Source organism: Sminthopsis crassicaudata, chromosome 1 (genome assembly GCF_048593235.1).
Source record: "Sminthopsis crassicaudata isolate SCR6 chromosome 1, ASM4859323v1, whole genome shotgun sequence".
NCBI classification, from domain to species: domain Eukaryota; kingdom Metazoa; phylum Chordata; class Mammalia; order Dasyuromorphia; family Dasyuridae; genus Sminthopsis; species Sminthopsis crassicaudata.
This window is the reverse complement of record NC_133617.1, coordinates 495,739,424-495,756,117: the sequence shown is the minus strand read 5'-3', so window position 1 is coordinate 495,756,117 and position 16,694 is coordinate 495,739,424. Positions and strand designations below refer to the sequence as shown.

The following is a 16,694-nucleotide window of genomic DNA, read 5'->3' as shown; positions in this document are numbered from 1 at the left end:
TGGTAGGAATAAATACAGGATTTGCAGCCAGAAGGAACTGGGAGGTGGAAAATTAAGTAGGAGCCTTGAAATCCTAGCTTACATTTTTTCCCTTCGGACCTTCAAAGAAAAATAATGACACTACACCAGCTTCCTTAATAAAATACGATCATTTTCCAAATTTGAAAGGAATTGCATTTTATATTTCTTTCTCAGTGTGTAAAATCAGTTGTTCACTAATTTGGGTTAAAGTTAATGCCCTAAAATTGGGAGAAAGACTTTATGTAACATCCTCTCAATTAGACACTTCAGCGCCAATCACATAGGGAACAAGCCGAAGTAATCAGACATCATGCTTTAAAGTGCTTACAATTTAGGCTGATTTTCTCACAAGTCTCCTCCTCCTCCTCCCTTTCTTCCTCCCTCCTCCCTCTTCTCCCAATTAGCATTTCTCCCTCCGGCCAGAAGGGAGCTGTAGAGGCTACTAGAAATGGTACAGTCCGTGTTGTACACCCCTGACACGGAATGGGTCCTTCCAATGGTAGAAAAGCCTCGCCGGGAAGGAAGAGCGCCCTTTTTCCGCTTCCACCGGGAAGAGCTGCGCTTTCTCAGGCCCAGTAGCTGCGAGTCTCGCAAGGGCCCTATCATGGCCTGCTCCCCCGCGATAGATGGAGGCACGTTCCTCCATAATTGGAGCTCATGCCCACGACCACCGTGAGGTAGGTGTTATCGTGAGGTCGGCGGGGCGGTGGTCGGTGCTAGTGAGGGCAAGGTTCGGGGATCTTTAGCTGCTCTTTCCCTCGCCCCCTCCTACCCCTGTCTCGGTCAGAATCTGCGCGTGCGCGCTCTTGCGGCATCCCGTGGATTTCCGTACGCGGTATACAGGTCTATGTAGCGTTTCTTACCTCTCCGCGTCCGCCACGTGCGACACCCTGCAGCTTTTGTGTACTTGTTAATTTCACTAATAACGTGGCGGTTTGATTAAAAGATTAAAATAAGAAGCGGGAACCACTTAACTGGGTCGTTACTCAAACGTTTATTAAAGCACATTCTAAGTGCCAATTACTGCGCCGGGGATACAGAAAAATCGCTCGGCCTGAAGGACCTTTCGAATGGGGCGCGCTGTGCTTAACACCGACTTCCCGTATGGGAAAAGAACGCTAGAAACACTTCCACGTTTAATTAGATTTACTTACGACTAGACTACCACAAACTAAATCAGGCCTTGGATTGTAAAGTTCAGTTTTAGGAATTGTAAATGCACTATGGACGTATAATTAAGAAATCACATTGACGCAAGTTCCAGCAAAACCCCTGAGACTAGAATTGAACACGGGACACAGTGAATAGATAGTGGAGAAGGAAAGGCACAATTCCAAGTATTTTCCCAGAACGTGAGCTGACTTTTTAAATGTCCTTTCTTAGGCTCGAAATTGGCAAGAAGCTGAATCCAGTGGTACGTTCCGTGGCTTCCTGGAATCCAGAATGTGTCCAAATCGTTAAGTCCTTGAGTAAGCGGTAATGATCTTGTGGCTCTCCCAAAAAGTACTTAATTAAAACTATTTAAAATCATTCCACGTTTATCTTATTAGATTTTTTTTCAGGATGTTTTGTCACTGTATTAGTGCAAGTTTCCTGAGGAAGGGAAAACGTTCCAAGTTAAATGGTTCCAATTTCTGTCTTGCGGGATGAACGTAGTTGTCCAGGCACTATTTCCTGATGTACCCTACTACGCTTTACAAATGCTTGGTAGACAGATTGTAGGTATTTGCCTTTTGTGTTGCCCATTCACTTTGGACACTAGTGGATGTGGTGTCGAAAAAGGCAGAAATAAAATACTTTGCAGCCTTTTCTCTTGCCTTGGAATTGTTCCATTGATGAGTGTGCTGTATAAGTAACAAGTCACTTGAGAGTATAGGGGCTTAAGGAATATCCTCTTAGAGCCACTTGGTTTATTCCTTTCTTTCCCTGATTCTGTTCAGATGAAATGGACAAGGACACAAAAACCAGAATAAGCTGCTGCTGTCAACGTTTTTGTGGATTCCCATGGTGAATAAGGTATGCTTTTTTCATCTTTTTGATAGCTGTTAGATTGGATTTCCTATCATGTTTGATACCTTTATATAGCTTTGTAGATTGCTTCTCTGCCCATTTATCGATGCTTTGCAAAGCGTCTGTGCCTCTGATGGCATTTCATATCCTGCCATACCTTTTACTCATTTTCTTATTTTGCAAGCAGTGGTCTATCACTTAAATTGTAACCTACCTTCTTATCCCTTAGCTAGTCCTATTTGTATCTGACTAAATCTTGTCTGTTTTCATATGTTTCTTACCATTAGTGCTTTTCTTTTCCATTCCTACTGCTGACAATGAGTTCAGGTTTTCCCCTTAGAAAAGATAGTTCTCCCCTTGTCCCATTTTCTTCATTGCTCATACACAGGGCCTGTAACTGCCCACTTTTTCTCTCCCCCCTCCCCATTTCAATTTTCCACATAATATTTAGCCAAATTGAGCTATAAATAGTTGTTGTGTTTTGAATGACTTAATAACTGTTATTTGATGAATAAATAACATAGTATTTGTATCCAAATCTCACATCCTGTGTTTGGGATTTTAAAAAATTGTGGCTTTAATTCTATAGTCATCATGCAGAGAACAAGCTTTTTCAGGAGGACCAGTGTTCAAGATCTGCTTAGATTTCAGATAAATTTTCTATCCAACTCATAGGTTGCAACTGTCTCTATTCTCAAGTAATGTAGATTAGTTAAAATCGTTTTTCTTTTTCTTTAAAGGCTATGATCCTTATCATACATCAGGTTCCTGCTGAATTCCACAAGTAATCTGAAGATTTTCATCGAAGAAAGGCTTTGGATTATTGAGCTCTCCAAGGGCACAGTTGGCATCTGTAGTAATTTTATCTTAATATGCTTATATATTGTAAAAAATGTAAAATAAAGCTTGACTTTATAAGTCTCTTCAAAAGATTTTGTTTCTTTGTCTTGAATATTAAAAGGTACTTTTCCTAAGAAACACTACCTTTCTCCCCCCCCCCCTTTGAGGTCATTCACCCACCAGGTAAAGCTATTAAGACATCTGGCTGTTGACTCCCTGATAATTCTCATCTAGTCTTCCTTCTTGGTGGTGCTGCCCTGCAGAAGAGGTCCGATTTTTATTTTTAGAGACTTAAAATAGGTATTACTCACAAGGAAATTGATTTACATGCCCCAAAAGTCATAAGTCCACCAAAGTGGACAATATAGCCAGTATGGCTTCTTGACATTGAAAGAATGGGCACAAGCTCACATTTTAGATAACTTAAAAAAACATGTAAGTATAGCCTTACATAAATGAATATTTAAAAACGGTATCTGATTTTGAGAGCTCATTCTTAATTGTCTAAATATGAATTGAAAAAAGACAAGACAGTTGATTGAGCTCTAGAAAACTCAATTCTTAGAAACAATGTTAGGTTGGTAGAAAACCCTAGAGGATGCAGCAGAGACCATTTCTGAAGCATCTGGCCTTGGTTATTGATGATGGTAGAAGAGTATATAACTTACGAATGTCCCTTAGGACTTTAAACCTAAATGTTGACATTTAAAGATGTGATGAAGCAGCACTGGATTTCAGGTAATGGCATAATTTACAGGTTAAATAATACTGATTCTTTGTCACAGATCAAGTGTCTATTTTGAAGTGGGATGTTTGTATGGTCTTTATTATCTTTGTGTTGTGTTTTCCATCCAAGTTGCTTGTAGATAGCTGAGGTTTTTCTTGTATCAGGCTGTCTTTGGACCCAATTCTAATCTGGAAAAAAACAAGTTTGAAATAATGTTGGAATAGAAGCTGTAGGATGTCTTTTGAGAACTCACTGAAAGTTCAAACATTGGTGCTTAAGCTGCTAAGGATACAAAAAGATACAAAAGACAGTTTCCATCCTCAAGGAAGCTCAAAGTCTAATGGAGACTAGCAACTAAGTACCAAAAAAAAAAAAAAAGTAGAAAATGAGCAATGGGTACTAAGTGAATTAAGGCTTCCTGTTTCCTATGAAGTAGGATTTTTGATTGGGACTTGAGGCTAAGGAAGACAGGAAGGAACTTTCCTAATCTGGGGGAGAGCCAGAAAATGCTCAGATGGGAGCATCTTGTTTGTGGGATGGCAACTTTGGAAGGTATGTGATGGAAAGTAAAGCGTTAAAGATACAAGGGGACCAGGTCATGCAGGACTTCGACCTCCATTTAGAAATTTTTGTTTGGATCTTGGAATTGGGAATCAAAGAAGTTTAAGAGTGTATGTTTGGCACCATAACTGGTTTCACTCAAACACTACTACACAAATTTTGTTCCTTTCAAGCATAAGTTTCACTAGTTGACTTCTGTTTTGCCATTCCAGGCAGGGTTTTAAAACGATTATAAGACTCTAGAGATGGCTAGTGGAAAGGGTGACTAGTTCAATTTGGTTCACAGAAAGCAAGTATACTCTATGTGCAACAACTGAAAGTTCTAGGTGCCTTATTTTTTACAAAATAAATTTGAGGCACTAATTTGCTAACCCAACAATTATGAAGGTTTCTGAGAAGTGAGATTAAAATATTTCATTTTGAATATGAAGGGTGATCGCTCATGCAAATACACAGATGGGATGTAAAATGTTAGGGGATCAGCTAATAGGTATTTGGGAGGAGGTTACATTAGAGTGTTTGAAAATATTCTCTCCAATCAAAAAGACTGAAATCTTAAAGGATCACAGAGGCAGAGCTAGAAAGGAATGCAGAATAACTATTTTACTATTGAAAAAACTTTGGGTCCAAGGATGGGAGCATCTTGTTAATTGTAAATTGTTCAGTAACAACAACAAAACGCCAGTTGCACAGTAACTGCATCTGAAATTGGATACAACATTTTGCTATAGCCGTTTCCTGAGACTGCAGAAAGTTTAGAGATATGTTGAATTAATCAGTGAAGGGAAGCCAAAAGTAGGTATAGACAAGCTGGAAAGCTTTGAAAGTTATGTGGTAAAATTATAAACTTGAAAGAAAATTGTATATATATATATTCATTTGCAAATGTATCCATTATCCTCATTTTCAGGTCTGCTTTGCAAATGGAAATGTTCATTTTATTTGGTGTCTTAAAATTAAAGTAAAAAGGGGGAAATAGTTACATTAATACTAACCTGATAGGAAGTAGAACCAGTAAAACATTGTGAATCTGAAGATCGAGTCACAGGAAGTGGGGGCACAAGATCAGTCTTTGCACTGTAGAAAGAAAATCAGGTTTAGAATTAATGACTGGAAGTTAGGATCATATAAAGCCAGATGGGACCATGAGAGTCTCATTTGTTGCCATGTTCTCAATCTGTTGCAAGGAACTATGACGTATTCTAAGTGTTTGTTAAGCATTTAAAAATAATTTTAAATGATTTTACTACAAGGATTCTGTCCAAGTTTTGTTTAATTTGAAGGATTCTGTGCTCTTCCCCCACCCTTAGAAAAGTTCAAGGACAACCAATCTGGAAAAATCTTATTTTACAGATAAGCAAACTGATTATCAGACAAATTTAGAAGTTACCAAGTCTAACAAGGAGAATCCAAGTCTTCTATCGAAGTTCAGTGTTTTTCTCATTATCACACTTGCCTGAATTTATTTTCCATAAATTTAATCTAAGGTCAAAAGTTGGTGACTTATCCTCACTTTGGATTTGTTAAATGAATAAAAAGTACACACAGTCCATTGGTGGTGGAGCTGACACTGGAGTTTATCTTCCTCTTCTAAAGTAGTTCTGTGACATCAAAATTTCTTTCTTTCTTTCTTCTTTTTTTTTTTTTTTCTGAGGCTGGGGTTAAGTGACTTGCCGAGGGTCACACAGCTAGGAAGTGTTAAGTGTCTGAGACCATATTTGAACTCGGGTCCTCCTGAATTCAGGGCTGGTACTCTATCCACTGCGCCACCTAGCTGCCCCTGACATCAAAATTTCAATCCAATGTACAGCAAAAGCACACTGAAGTACTCCAAGCATTTTCAATTTATTAGTCTGGAGATCCCTTATTAATTTAATCTAAGATCATCATGATCAGGAGCCCACTCCCTTTTGGGTATTATTTTCATACACTTGAGATAGCACTAGAAATAGAATGAAGCAGGAAAGTTTCATAATTGGTTATATCAGAATTAGGGAAAATTTATGATTAGTTGAGGAGCAAAAATTAAAATATGTTGTTAGGCAAAAGAGTATAGTAGAAGGAAGTGTGAAGATAATTTTGGTACTCAGATTTATCAGTGATTATGTTAGTGAGTTAAACAGAATAAGATCAAGATTAAATTAGTATTTGTTAACCACTTTGTCAACAGACTTTTGGTTCATTAACTGCAGGTTTTTCCTGGTAGACACCTGCCACCTCAGTAGAGATTTTTATAGGAAATCAAATCAAAACTGGTGTTTTAGTCAATGGCATCCCAGGAAAAGGATAGGTCAAGGTTGAGCAGTGATAATGATAGGAGTAACAGGTATGGATACTGCCATGACAAGTTTCACGACCAAATGTAATGTTTTACTCTGTAATAGATAATCACATAATTTTATCCTATAATTTACAATGATATCACTAACATATCACTCACATATACCTCATCATTACAGCATTAACATAACTTCTAAAACTATTTTGCCTATTTTACTATCACTAATATACATCAAAACCTTAAGAAATCTAAATTAAATAAAACATTAAATGCTGATTAATTTGAGTAGGAATGATCAAAAATAATTGTCAGTTCTACTTACATGAACTGATGCTGAGTGAAATGAGCAGAACCAGAAGATCACTATACACTTCAACAACAATACTGTATGAGGACATATTCTGATGGAAGTGGATATCTTCAACTAAAGAAGATCCAACTCACTTCCAGCTGATCAATGATGGACAGAAACAACTACACCCAGAGAAGGAACACTGGGAACTGAATGTAAATTGTTAGCACTACTGTCTTTCTACCCAGGTTACTTATACCTTCGGAATCCAATACTTAACATGCAATAAGTAAATTGGATTTACACACATATATTGTATCTAGGTTATACTGTAACACATGTAAAATGTATGAGATTGTCTGTCCATCTAGCGGAGGGAGTAGAGGGAGGGAGGGGAAAATTTGGAAAAATGAATACAAGGGATAATGTTAAAAAAATTACTCATGCATATATATTGCCAAAAAAATTTTATAATTATAAAATTAATTTTAAAAAAATAATTGTCAGTTCTTTCTACTAAGCTACCTTGACTCACAGTATTTTAATTTTCGTCAAAATCTGTAGCCTACTTTATAATTATTTGCTTATTAGTTTCTCTATTAACTGATAAATACAAATAGCTGAACTATCAATGTCTTTAAAGTTTGAAATAACCCTTTATCAAAGCCACTTCTCTCAAATTGATTAAAGCATTGATTTTTTAAAATAGTTGCTACAAAATTCTTTATTACTAACAGTAAATTATCTACTATAAGTAGATAATTGCCAAGAATACAATTGCCACACAGAACCTACAGATTAGGTTTCATTCCTCAAATATATTTAAAACATGCAAATAAACCAGTTCTCAAATGTGACAAGAAAAATTTTTCATCACTGCTATAACAATTGTGTTTTCTAGCAAATAATTGAGATGTGATTTGAAGGGGCAAAAGACACAGGAGTGCAACATCAAGAAGAATTGAGATTATGTTCTGCAAATGAACCTCTCTCCCATTTTTTTATTTTTCAATTCCTCAATTGAAAGATTCAAATAAGCTTTGATTATATTTAGTTAAACAACAGTTCTTTTAAAATATTATCAGTGCTTGACATGAGCACTCAGAATTGGAGATCTATACTGTAAATCAACATTCTTAATACAGTACATAACCTGTAAAACAATTACAGAAGCATGCTCTCATTAACTACCAATGGTATGTTACTTCCAAATGTAGTTATTACATTTGTTTTTTGATTATTCCAGCATACTCCTAACAATTTAACATAAAAAAAGACATACCTAATTGGCTCTAAAAATGAAACATTCATGTTAAAGAACAGAAAATACACTAAGACAAGACAGATTCTAAAATGTCCACGAAGCACACAATACAAAAGGAATGTTTTGTTTAAGCAAATATGCATCTAGCCATTGCAAAGGTGAGGAGACCTTATAGGGTTGCCAAATTGTAAGACATTAATTATTGAAAAGCATAGGTTTATACTTATTTCTTTCCTCCATAAGTTTCTGGTTCCATATCTTTTCTAAAGGCATGGTAGGTTAGTGGACTATTAATTAGCCCATTGTCTAAGTCTGTGTTACTGGAGCAGAATTCTGGGCTCATGTAAGTATGAGTATGATGAGACTAACACACTTACTTCACTTCAGACAAAACTGATCTTTCTCCATCTGAACACTGGGATCTTCGGTACTGGCGATAACTTCGAGGTGAGTGAGAATGTCTAATGCGAACGGGATCACCTTGAGTCCTGAAAAAGCAGTACAAGTCCATGAAAATAAACAAATTGATCATGTGCCTGAAAGAATTTGTATGTCTTTAAACTGAAAATTTCTTCTGATTTTTAAAGAAATATGACTTAGAATTTTAAAGCACTGATTCTGTCTCTTTAAAAAACATGAAGGTTTCAAAAGTTAGTTATAAAAAAGCATTCTTATAGACATAGATATATATGAAACAAAAAATCTTTAAAGATTTTTAAAAACCAATAAACCAAATGTTATAGGGAATTAATCTCCTGCTACAGAATTAGTCTAGTGACACAATGGAATGAGTTATTAAATAAAAAACAAAAAACAAAAAAACTTGGAAAAGAGGTACCTATTGACTTGGAAATGACCAAATGATATATAAACATATAGAATTTAATGCATCATGAGACATGAAGAATATAAAGGACTCAAAAAAAAATAGGAATATTTATATAAACTGATAAAGAGTGAAGCAAGCAGAACTGGAAAAACAATGACAACAATGTAAGTGGAAAGAAGAAATTGAAACTGAATTGAAACTGAAAACCAATTATAGTGATTGGGCTTGGCCCACAGAAGATATGAGAAAATGTACATTCTTCTCTGCATTGTAGTTGGGACAATAGGTGTGAAATATTGAAGATATTATCAGGTAATCTCAGTTGATTTTGCTGAGCTTTTTTTTCTTTTAAAATCTTTGTTACAAGGGAAGGCTTTTTGAGTGAAAGAGAGACATCTATTTGGAAAGTAATGTAATATAAAAATAAAGGGCATCAATTAAAAAGAAAATTTCAAGAATTAATCTACCCTTTGACTCAACAGTGCCATTACTGGGTCTGCATTCCAAGGAAATCATAAAGGAGAGAAAGGGATCCACATGTTAGGATTACTAAGTGAGAACTCGGGTTGTCTGGATAGTGACAAGGTGAGAATTCAGGTTGGACAATTACAAGGTGAGAACTCAGGTTGACTTGATGGAAGGAGCAGGCTCATTGGCTGAGGTGGTTCTTCCCAGAAGCCCTTGCATTATCCCATGCCCATTCTCTGGGAGAATAAAAGAGAGGACTCCCAGAGATAAAAAAAGACTCTCTGCATTGCATCAGGCTTGACGGGGCTCTCTGCAGGAAGGGAAGTCACTTCTCTGGACAAGAGTTAACAGCAACTGCCTGGAGACAACGGTTCACTACAGGAAGAAGAATCTGTCTGAAAGATTTGAGTAGACACAGCAGATCTCTTCCCAGAGAGCGATCCGGCAGCTTCTAGAGACAACAGCTCGTTACAATTGGCGCCCAACGTGGGGCAAGGACTTTTGCTTATCCTGACAAGAGGAGCTAGACCAGACCTTCACAATTTGGCGCCCGAACAGGGAACAGGAAGAAAAGATAGATGTAGATAAATGGAAGCTAGTGGGATATGAAATGAAAGAATTTCAAGCAAAAAATGGGCCTCGTTCAATTTCTGCAGAAGTATTTTATATCTACAACATAGTTCAATTAGCCTTAAACTATCAAGCAAGTTGTAGGAGAAGGAAAAGTTCTAAAAATGAACAGAGGAGGAAGTGTGAGGAAAAAAGGAAAGATCAAGATCTTTCCCTAGACCAAGAGGATTTAAATGAGGAATTATGGTATGATTCTCTTGAAGAAGCTTCAACCCTGCCTAGAGAACAGATTATTGACAGGCCCACATCAACCCCACCTTCAGAGATGGAGGAAGAAAGAGGGGAAGAGGCAGAAACACAAACAGAATTGCCTGTGAAGAAGCCTAAGCCTATGACAAGATTAGAAAAAGCATTGGTTAAAGCTAAGAGAGAAGGACAGGATATAAGTGATTTTATACATGCATATCCTGTGATTGAAAATACTGACTCTGTAGGTAAAAAAAGGAGAAGATATGCACCTTTAGATTTGAATAAAATTAAGGATTTGAAAAAAGGTTGTACCCTTTATGGGGCTACATCAGCTTATGTCAAAATGTTACTAGATGGTTTGTCTTATGAAGTCCTAACCCCGAATGATTGGAAATCCATAGCAAGGACATGTCTGGAACCTGGAGAAAATTTATTATGGCTTGCGGAATTTCATGAATTATGTAAAATTCAAGTCAGATGCAATTTGGAAATAGGAGTTAACACACAATTCACTTTTGAGCACTTAGCTGGTGAAGGTCAGTATGGAGAGAATTCGGAACAGATTAATTATACCATGACAATATATGAGCAAATTGCTAAGGCTGCAATAAAAGCTTGGGGTGTCCTCCCTGGACAGAAAGATCGGGGAGAGGCTTTCACTAAAATACAGCAAGGTCCCAATGAACCTTTTGCAGATTTTGTGGGACGTTTGCAAACTGCTGTCAAAAGAACTATTGGAGAAAATTCAGCTACAGAAATAATGACCAGACATCTGGCTAAGGAAAATGCCAATGAGATTTGCAAAAGAATTATATGGGGATTAGACAAAGATGCTCCTTTAGAGGAAATCATAAGACGCTGTGCTACAGTGGGAACAAATGCTTTTTACACCCGGACAATGATGAATGTGGAAAGACAGGGTCCCTCCTGGCAAGGGCCTTCTAGAGAAACTCGGAGATGTTTTCAGTGTGGAAAAATTGGACATCTAAGAGCTCAGTGTAGGTATGGAGATACAGTGAGAAGACAGGGTGAGAGAAGACCTAAAACCCCATGTCCAAAATGCAACAGAGGACTCCATTGGGCATCAGAGTGTAGAATAATTCAGGGAAACGGGATGAGGGGCCCAGGTCCAGGGCCCCAGGCAAAAAAGACTTGGGGCATGATGGCAGCTGATGTTATACCCAAAGAGTCTTTAGAAGGTCAGGACTCTGATTTGATCAACCAGCAGAAAAGCAATCACATGGCAGAACGGGATTACCTGATAAGTGAGCCAAAAGGCAATCAGATTGTAAAAATGGATTACACTTGGGGAGAATATAGGCCTTTTAAACCAACAGGGCTGTGTCCAGTGCAAACAACTCCAATGTAATTGCCAGATGATGAGAAGAGATTTAAAAAGTGGTAAATAGAAGGTAATTAGATAGGTTAACTGCCTTGGAGAGAGAGTTTGCTTGTATTTCTTCAGCAGGAGAAGGAATTAGATGAGTGCCAACGAGTCATATTCGCCTTGTCCATCAGAGAGAGACAGAAAAAGAGAAAGGCCTCAAAATAAAGGAGAAGATCTAAGAAACATCTGACACTGAAAGAGCATGGATAATAAGAAGACTGTTAAAGAACTTTAAAAACCAGCAGGAATCATTGGACTTCCTCACACAAGATGAGACTAATGGACAATGGACTTATGGACATTTATAAATTTTCAATTTATGATTATGTTATATACTTCTAGCATGTGTTACGTTACTATGTTACTATGTGCTTATGTAATTTATGTAATTATCTGTAATACTTCCCATATTGATGGATTTATGTTTCAAGGTCATGACTGTCCTATGTTCTAAATCAAAAGAAAGGGGGAGACTTGTAATTGTCCAACCTGAATTCTCACCTTGTCACTATCCAGACAACCCGAGTTCTCACTTAGTAATCCTAACATCCACATGTGCAAAAATGTTTGTGGCAGCCCTTTTTGTGGTAGCAAAGAATTGGAAAGAGTGAATGCCTATCATCCGGGGAATGGCTGAACAAGTTGTGGTACATGAAGGTAATGGAATATTATTGTTCTATAAAAAATGATGAACAAGCTGACTTTAGAAAAGCCTGGAAAGATTTACATGAACTGATGAGCAAAACAAGCAGAACTAGGAAAACATTGTGCACAATAACAGCAAAAATATATGATGATCCACTATGAAAAACTTGGTTCTTCTCAGTAGTTCAGTGATCCAAAGCAATCTCAATAGACTTTGGACAGAAAATACCATCTACAACCAGACAAAGAACTAAGGAGACTGAATGTAAATCAACAAGTGCTATGTTCACTTCTTTTTTCTGTTTTATTTTTTTTATCTCTCCTATGGTTTTTCTCTTTTGCTCTGATTTTTCTCTTCCAACATGAACAACAATAACAACAACAAAGAGAGGGAGAAAGATCCAGCCTTTGGTAAAAAGTTACCAGTAAAGGCTCTGCCAATTTCTATTGCTTAGTAGGACAAAAATTTACTTCTAATTATAAAAACAGACTTTTTTGAAGGAAATAATAAAAGGATAAATATTCTGTGGGTAGGTGAAGGGAAAGCTGGTGCTCTAAAGTGAATAGAAGCAGACGTTCTTGATATACATTTTTGAGGCTCAAGAGATAAAGAGGGAGGGAGTATGGTAAAGAGTATTAGAGATAGAAAGAGACTTCTAGGACATAAGAGTTGGAAAGAACCTTAGAGACTGTCTAGTCCAATATCCCGAGGCCTAAGAGGTAGAATGACATGACCAAAATCACATAGCAAATGGCAAAGGCATGATTTGAACCTTTGATCATATATTGTCCATATTTCAGATAATATTGAAAATTTAGGAGGAGAAAGAAAATGTTGGAGAGGATCTCTTAAATGAAAATGAAATATGCCAAATGGGCATAGTGGCAAAAATCACTTTTCAATTTTATACTCTTTAGGCACTGTTAGGATTACTAAGTGAGAACTGAGGTTTTCTGGACAATTACAAGGTGAGAACTCAGGTTGACTTGATAGAGGGGGCAAGCTCATTGGCTGGGGTGGTTCTTCCCAGAAGCCCTTGCATTATCCCACGCCCATTCTCTGGGAGAATAAAAGAGAGGACTCTCAGAGAAAGAAGAAGACTCTCTGCATTACATCAGGCCTGACGGGGCTCTCTGCAGGAAGGGAAGTCACTTCTAAGGACAAGAGTTAACAGCAACTGCCTGGAGACAACGGTTCATTACAGGAAGAAGAATCTGTCTGAGAGATTGTAGTAGACACAGCAGATCTCTTCCCAGAGAGTGATCCGGCAGCTTCTGGAGACGACAGCTCGTTACAATTGGCGCCCAACGTGGGGCAAGGACTTTTGCTTATCCTGACAAGAGGAGCTAGACCAGACCTTCGCAATTTGGCGCCCGAACAGGGACAGACACAGTCCTGATTCCAGTGGAAAAGCTTCCGATCTAGATCTCAGTCTCTCTGACCCAGAACCGTGAGTAACGAGGAAACTTTGTTAAAGATTAAGTGAGCGTGCTAATAGATAAATAAGGAACTTAACTTGTTAAGGGCTAAACCAGGAATCTCTTATAGCTGAAATGGGGCAGATGTTAGCTATATTCAATCCCTGGACCTCAGCCGACTCAACCTCAGCCCCAGACGCAACCTCAGCTCCATTCAGGAGTGGTACTATAGAGAGTATAATCAAGATAATTGAGGAGCAGAGTTTACTTGTAACCTGGGTACAGATTGCTAAACTCTTGGCTGCATTAAGACGTACATCCCCTTGGTTCTTAGAGGAAGAAAAGATAGATGTAGATAAATGGAAGCTAGTGGGATATGAAATGAAAGAATTTCAAGCAAAAAATGGGCCTCGTTCAATTTCTGCAGAAGTATTTTATATCTACAACATAGTTCAATTAGCCTTAAACTATCAAGAAAGTTGTAGGAGAAGGAAAAGTTCTAAAAATGAACAGAGGAGGAAGTGTGAGGAAAAAAGGAAAGATCAAGATCTTTCCCTAGACCAAGAGGATTTAAATGAGGAATTATGGTATGATTCTCTTGAAGAAGCTTCAACCCTGTCTAGAGAACAGATTATTGACAGGCCCACATCAACCCCACCTTCAGAGATGGAGGAAGAAAGAGGGGAAGAGGCAGAAACACAAACAGAATTGCCTGTGAAGCAGCCTAAGCCTATGACAAGATTAGAAAAAGCATTGGTTAAAGCTAAGAGAGAAGGACAGGATATAAGTGATTTTATACATGCATATCCTGTGATTGAAAATACTGACTCTGTAGGTAAAAAAAGGAGAAGATATGCACCTTTAGATTTGAATAAAATTAAGGATTTGAAAAAAGGTTGTACCCTTTATGGGGCTACATCAGCTTATGTCAAAATGTTACTAGATGGTTTGTCTTATGAAGTCCTAACCCCGAATGATTGGAAATCCATAGCAAGGACATGTCTAGAACCTGGAGAAAATTTATTATGGCTTGCGGAATTTCATGAATTATGTAAAATTCAAGTCAGATGCAATTTGGAAATAGGAGTTAACACACAATTCACTTTTGAGCACTTGGCTGGTGAAGGTCGGTATGGAGAGAATTCAGAACAGACTGATTATACCATGACAATATATGAACAAATTGCTAAGGCTGCAATAAAAGCTTGGGGTGTCCTTCCTGGACAGAAAGATCGTGGAGAGGCTTTCACTAAAATACAGCAAGGTCCCAATGAACCTTTTGCAGATTTTGTGGGACGTTTGCAAACTGCTGTCAAAAGAACTATTGGAGAAAATGCAGCTACAGAAATAATGACCAGACATCTGGCTAAGGAAAATGCCAACGAGATTTGCAAAAGAATTATATGGGGATTAGACAAAGATGCTCCTTTAGAGGAGATCATAAGACGCTGTGCTACAGTGGGAAAAAATGCTTTTTACACCCGGACAATGATGAATGTGGAAAGACAGGGTCCCTTCTGGCAAGGGACGTCTAGAGAAACTCGGCGATGTTTTCAATGTGGAAAAATTGGGCATCTAAGAGCTCAGTGTAGGTATGGAGATACAGTGAGAAGACAGGGTGAAAGAAGACCTAAAACCCTATGTCCAAAATGCAACAGAGGACTCCATTGGGCATCAGAGTGTAGAGTAATTCAGGGAAATAGGATGAGGGGCCCAGGTCCAGGGCCCCAGGCAAAAAAGACTTGGGGCATGATGGCAGCTGATGTTACACCCAAAGAGCCTTTAGAAGGTCAGGACTCTGATTTAATCAATCAGCAGAGAAGCAATCACATGGCAGAAAGGGATTACCTGATAAGTCAGTCAAAAGGCAATCAGATTGCAAAAATGGATTACACTTGGGGAGAATACAGGCCTTTTAAACCAACAGGGCTGTGTCCAGTGCAAACAATTCCAATGTAATTGCCAAATGATGAGAAGATATTTAGAAAGTGGTAAATAGAAGGTAATTAGATAGGTTAACTGCCTGGGAGAGAGGGTTTGCTTGTATTTCTTCAGCAGGAGAAGGAATCAGATGGGTGCCAACGAGTCATATTCGCCTTGTCCATCAGAGAGAGACAGAAAAAGAGAAAGGCCTCAAAATAAAGGAGAAGATCTAAGAAACATCTGACACTGAAAGAGCATGGATAATAAGAAGACTGTTAAAGAACTTTAAAAATCAGCAGGAATCATTGGACTTCCTCACACAAGATGAGACTAATGGACAATGGACTTATGGACATTTATAAATTTTCAATTTATGATTATGTTATATACTTCTAGCATGTGTTACGTTACTATGTTACTATGTGCTTATGTAATTTATGTAATTATCTATAATACTTCCCATATTGATGGATTTATGTTTCAAGGTCATTTATGTAATTATCTGTAATACTTCCCATATTGATGGATTTATGTTTCAAGGTCATGACTGTACTATGTTCTAAATCAAAAGAAAGGGGGAGATGTTAGGATTACTAAGTGAGAGCTGAGGTTTTCTGGACAATTACAAGGTGAGAACTCAGGTTGACTTGATAGAGGGGGCAAGCTCATTGGCTGGGGTGGTTCTTCCCAGAAGCCCTTGCATTATCCCACGCCCATTCTCTGGGAGAATAAAAGAGAGGACTCTCAGAGAAAGAAGAAGACTCTCTGCATTACATCAGGCCTGACGGGGCTCTCTGCAGGAAGGGAAGTCACTTCTAAGGACAAGAATTAACAGCAACTGCCTGGAGACAACGGTTCACTACAGGAAGAAGAATCTGTATTAAAGATTTGAGTAGACAAAGCAGATCTCTTCCCAGAGAGCGATCCGGCAGCTTCTAGAGACGACAGCTCGCTACAATTGGAATCAGATGGGTGCCAACGAGTCATATTCGCCTTGTCCATCAGAGAGAGACAGAAAAAGAGAAAGGCCTCAAAATAAAGGAGAAGATCTAAGAAACATCTGACACTGAAAGAGCATGGATAATAAGAAGACTGTTAAAGAACTTTAAAAATCAGCAGGAATCATTGGACTTCCTCACACAAGATGAGACTAATGGACAATGGACTTATGGACATTTATAAATTTTCAATTTATGATTATGTTATAT

At 37.9% G+C, this 16,694-nt stretch overlaps 1 protein-coding gene, 1 long non-coding RNA gene and 1 other non-coding gene across 4 annotated transcripts in view; 2 read left to right on the top strand and 1 right to left on the bottom strand.

The window, feature by feature from the left end:
* The first annotated feature begins 566 nt into the window (after nt 1-566).
* LOC141550618 (uncharacterized) lies at nt 567-2,963 on the top strand. Of its 2 annotated transcripts, none has more exons than XR_012484647.1 (4): nt 567-698; nt 1,405-1,490; nt 1,962-2,037; nt 2,772-2,963. It is a non-coding gene; the product is annotated as an uncharacterized LOC141550618 (long non-coding RNA). The 2 variants fall into 2 exon arrangements; XR_012484646.1 differs by having other exon boundaries at nt 1,405-1,497.
* Nucleotides 1,749-1,882, top strand: LOC141552370 (small nucleolar RNA SNORA13). The gene has a single exon (XR_012485165.1). It is a non-coding gene; the product is annotated as a small nucleolar RNA SNORA13 (small nucleolar RNA).
* Nucleotides 2,964-3,246: 283 nt separating the features above from the next.
* LOC141550617 (band 4.1-like protein 4A) overlaps nt 3,247-16,694 on the bottom strand; it is a 165,206-nt gene continuing 151,758 nt past the window's right edge. The window contains exons 21-23 of the mRNA XM_074281445.1: nt 8,374-8,484; nt 5,155-5,236; nt 3,247-3,786 (exon numbers count right to left, since the gene is read on the bottom strand). Coding sequence (XP_074137546.1) covers nt 3,658-3,786; nt 5,155-5,236; nt 8,374-8,484 — 322 coding nt within the window. The 3' untranslated portion in view covers nt 3,247-3,657. The remainder of the gene's footprint in view (nt 3,787-5,154; nt 5,237-8,373; nt 8,485-16,694) is intronic.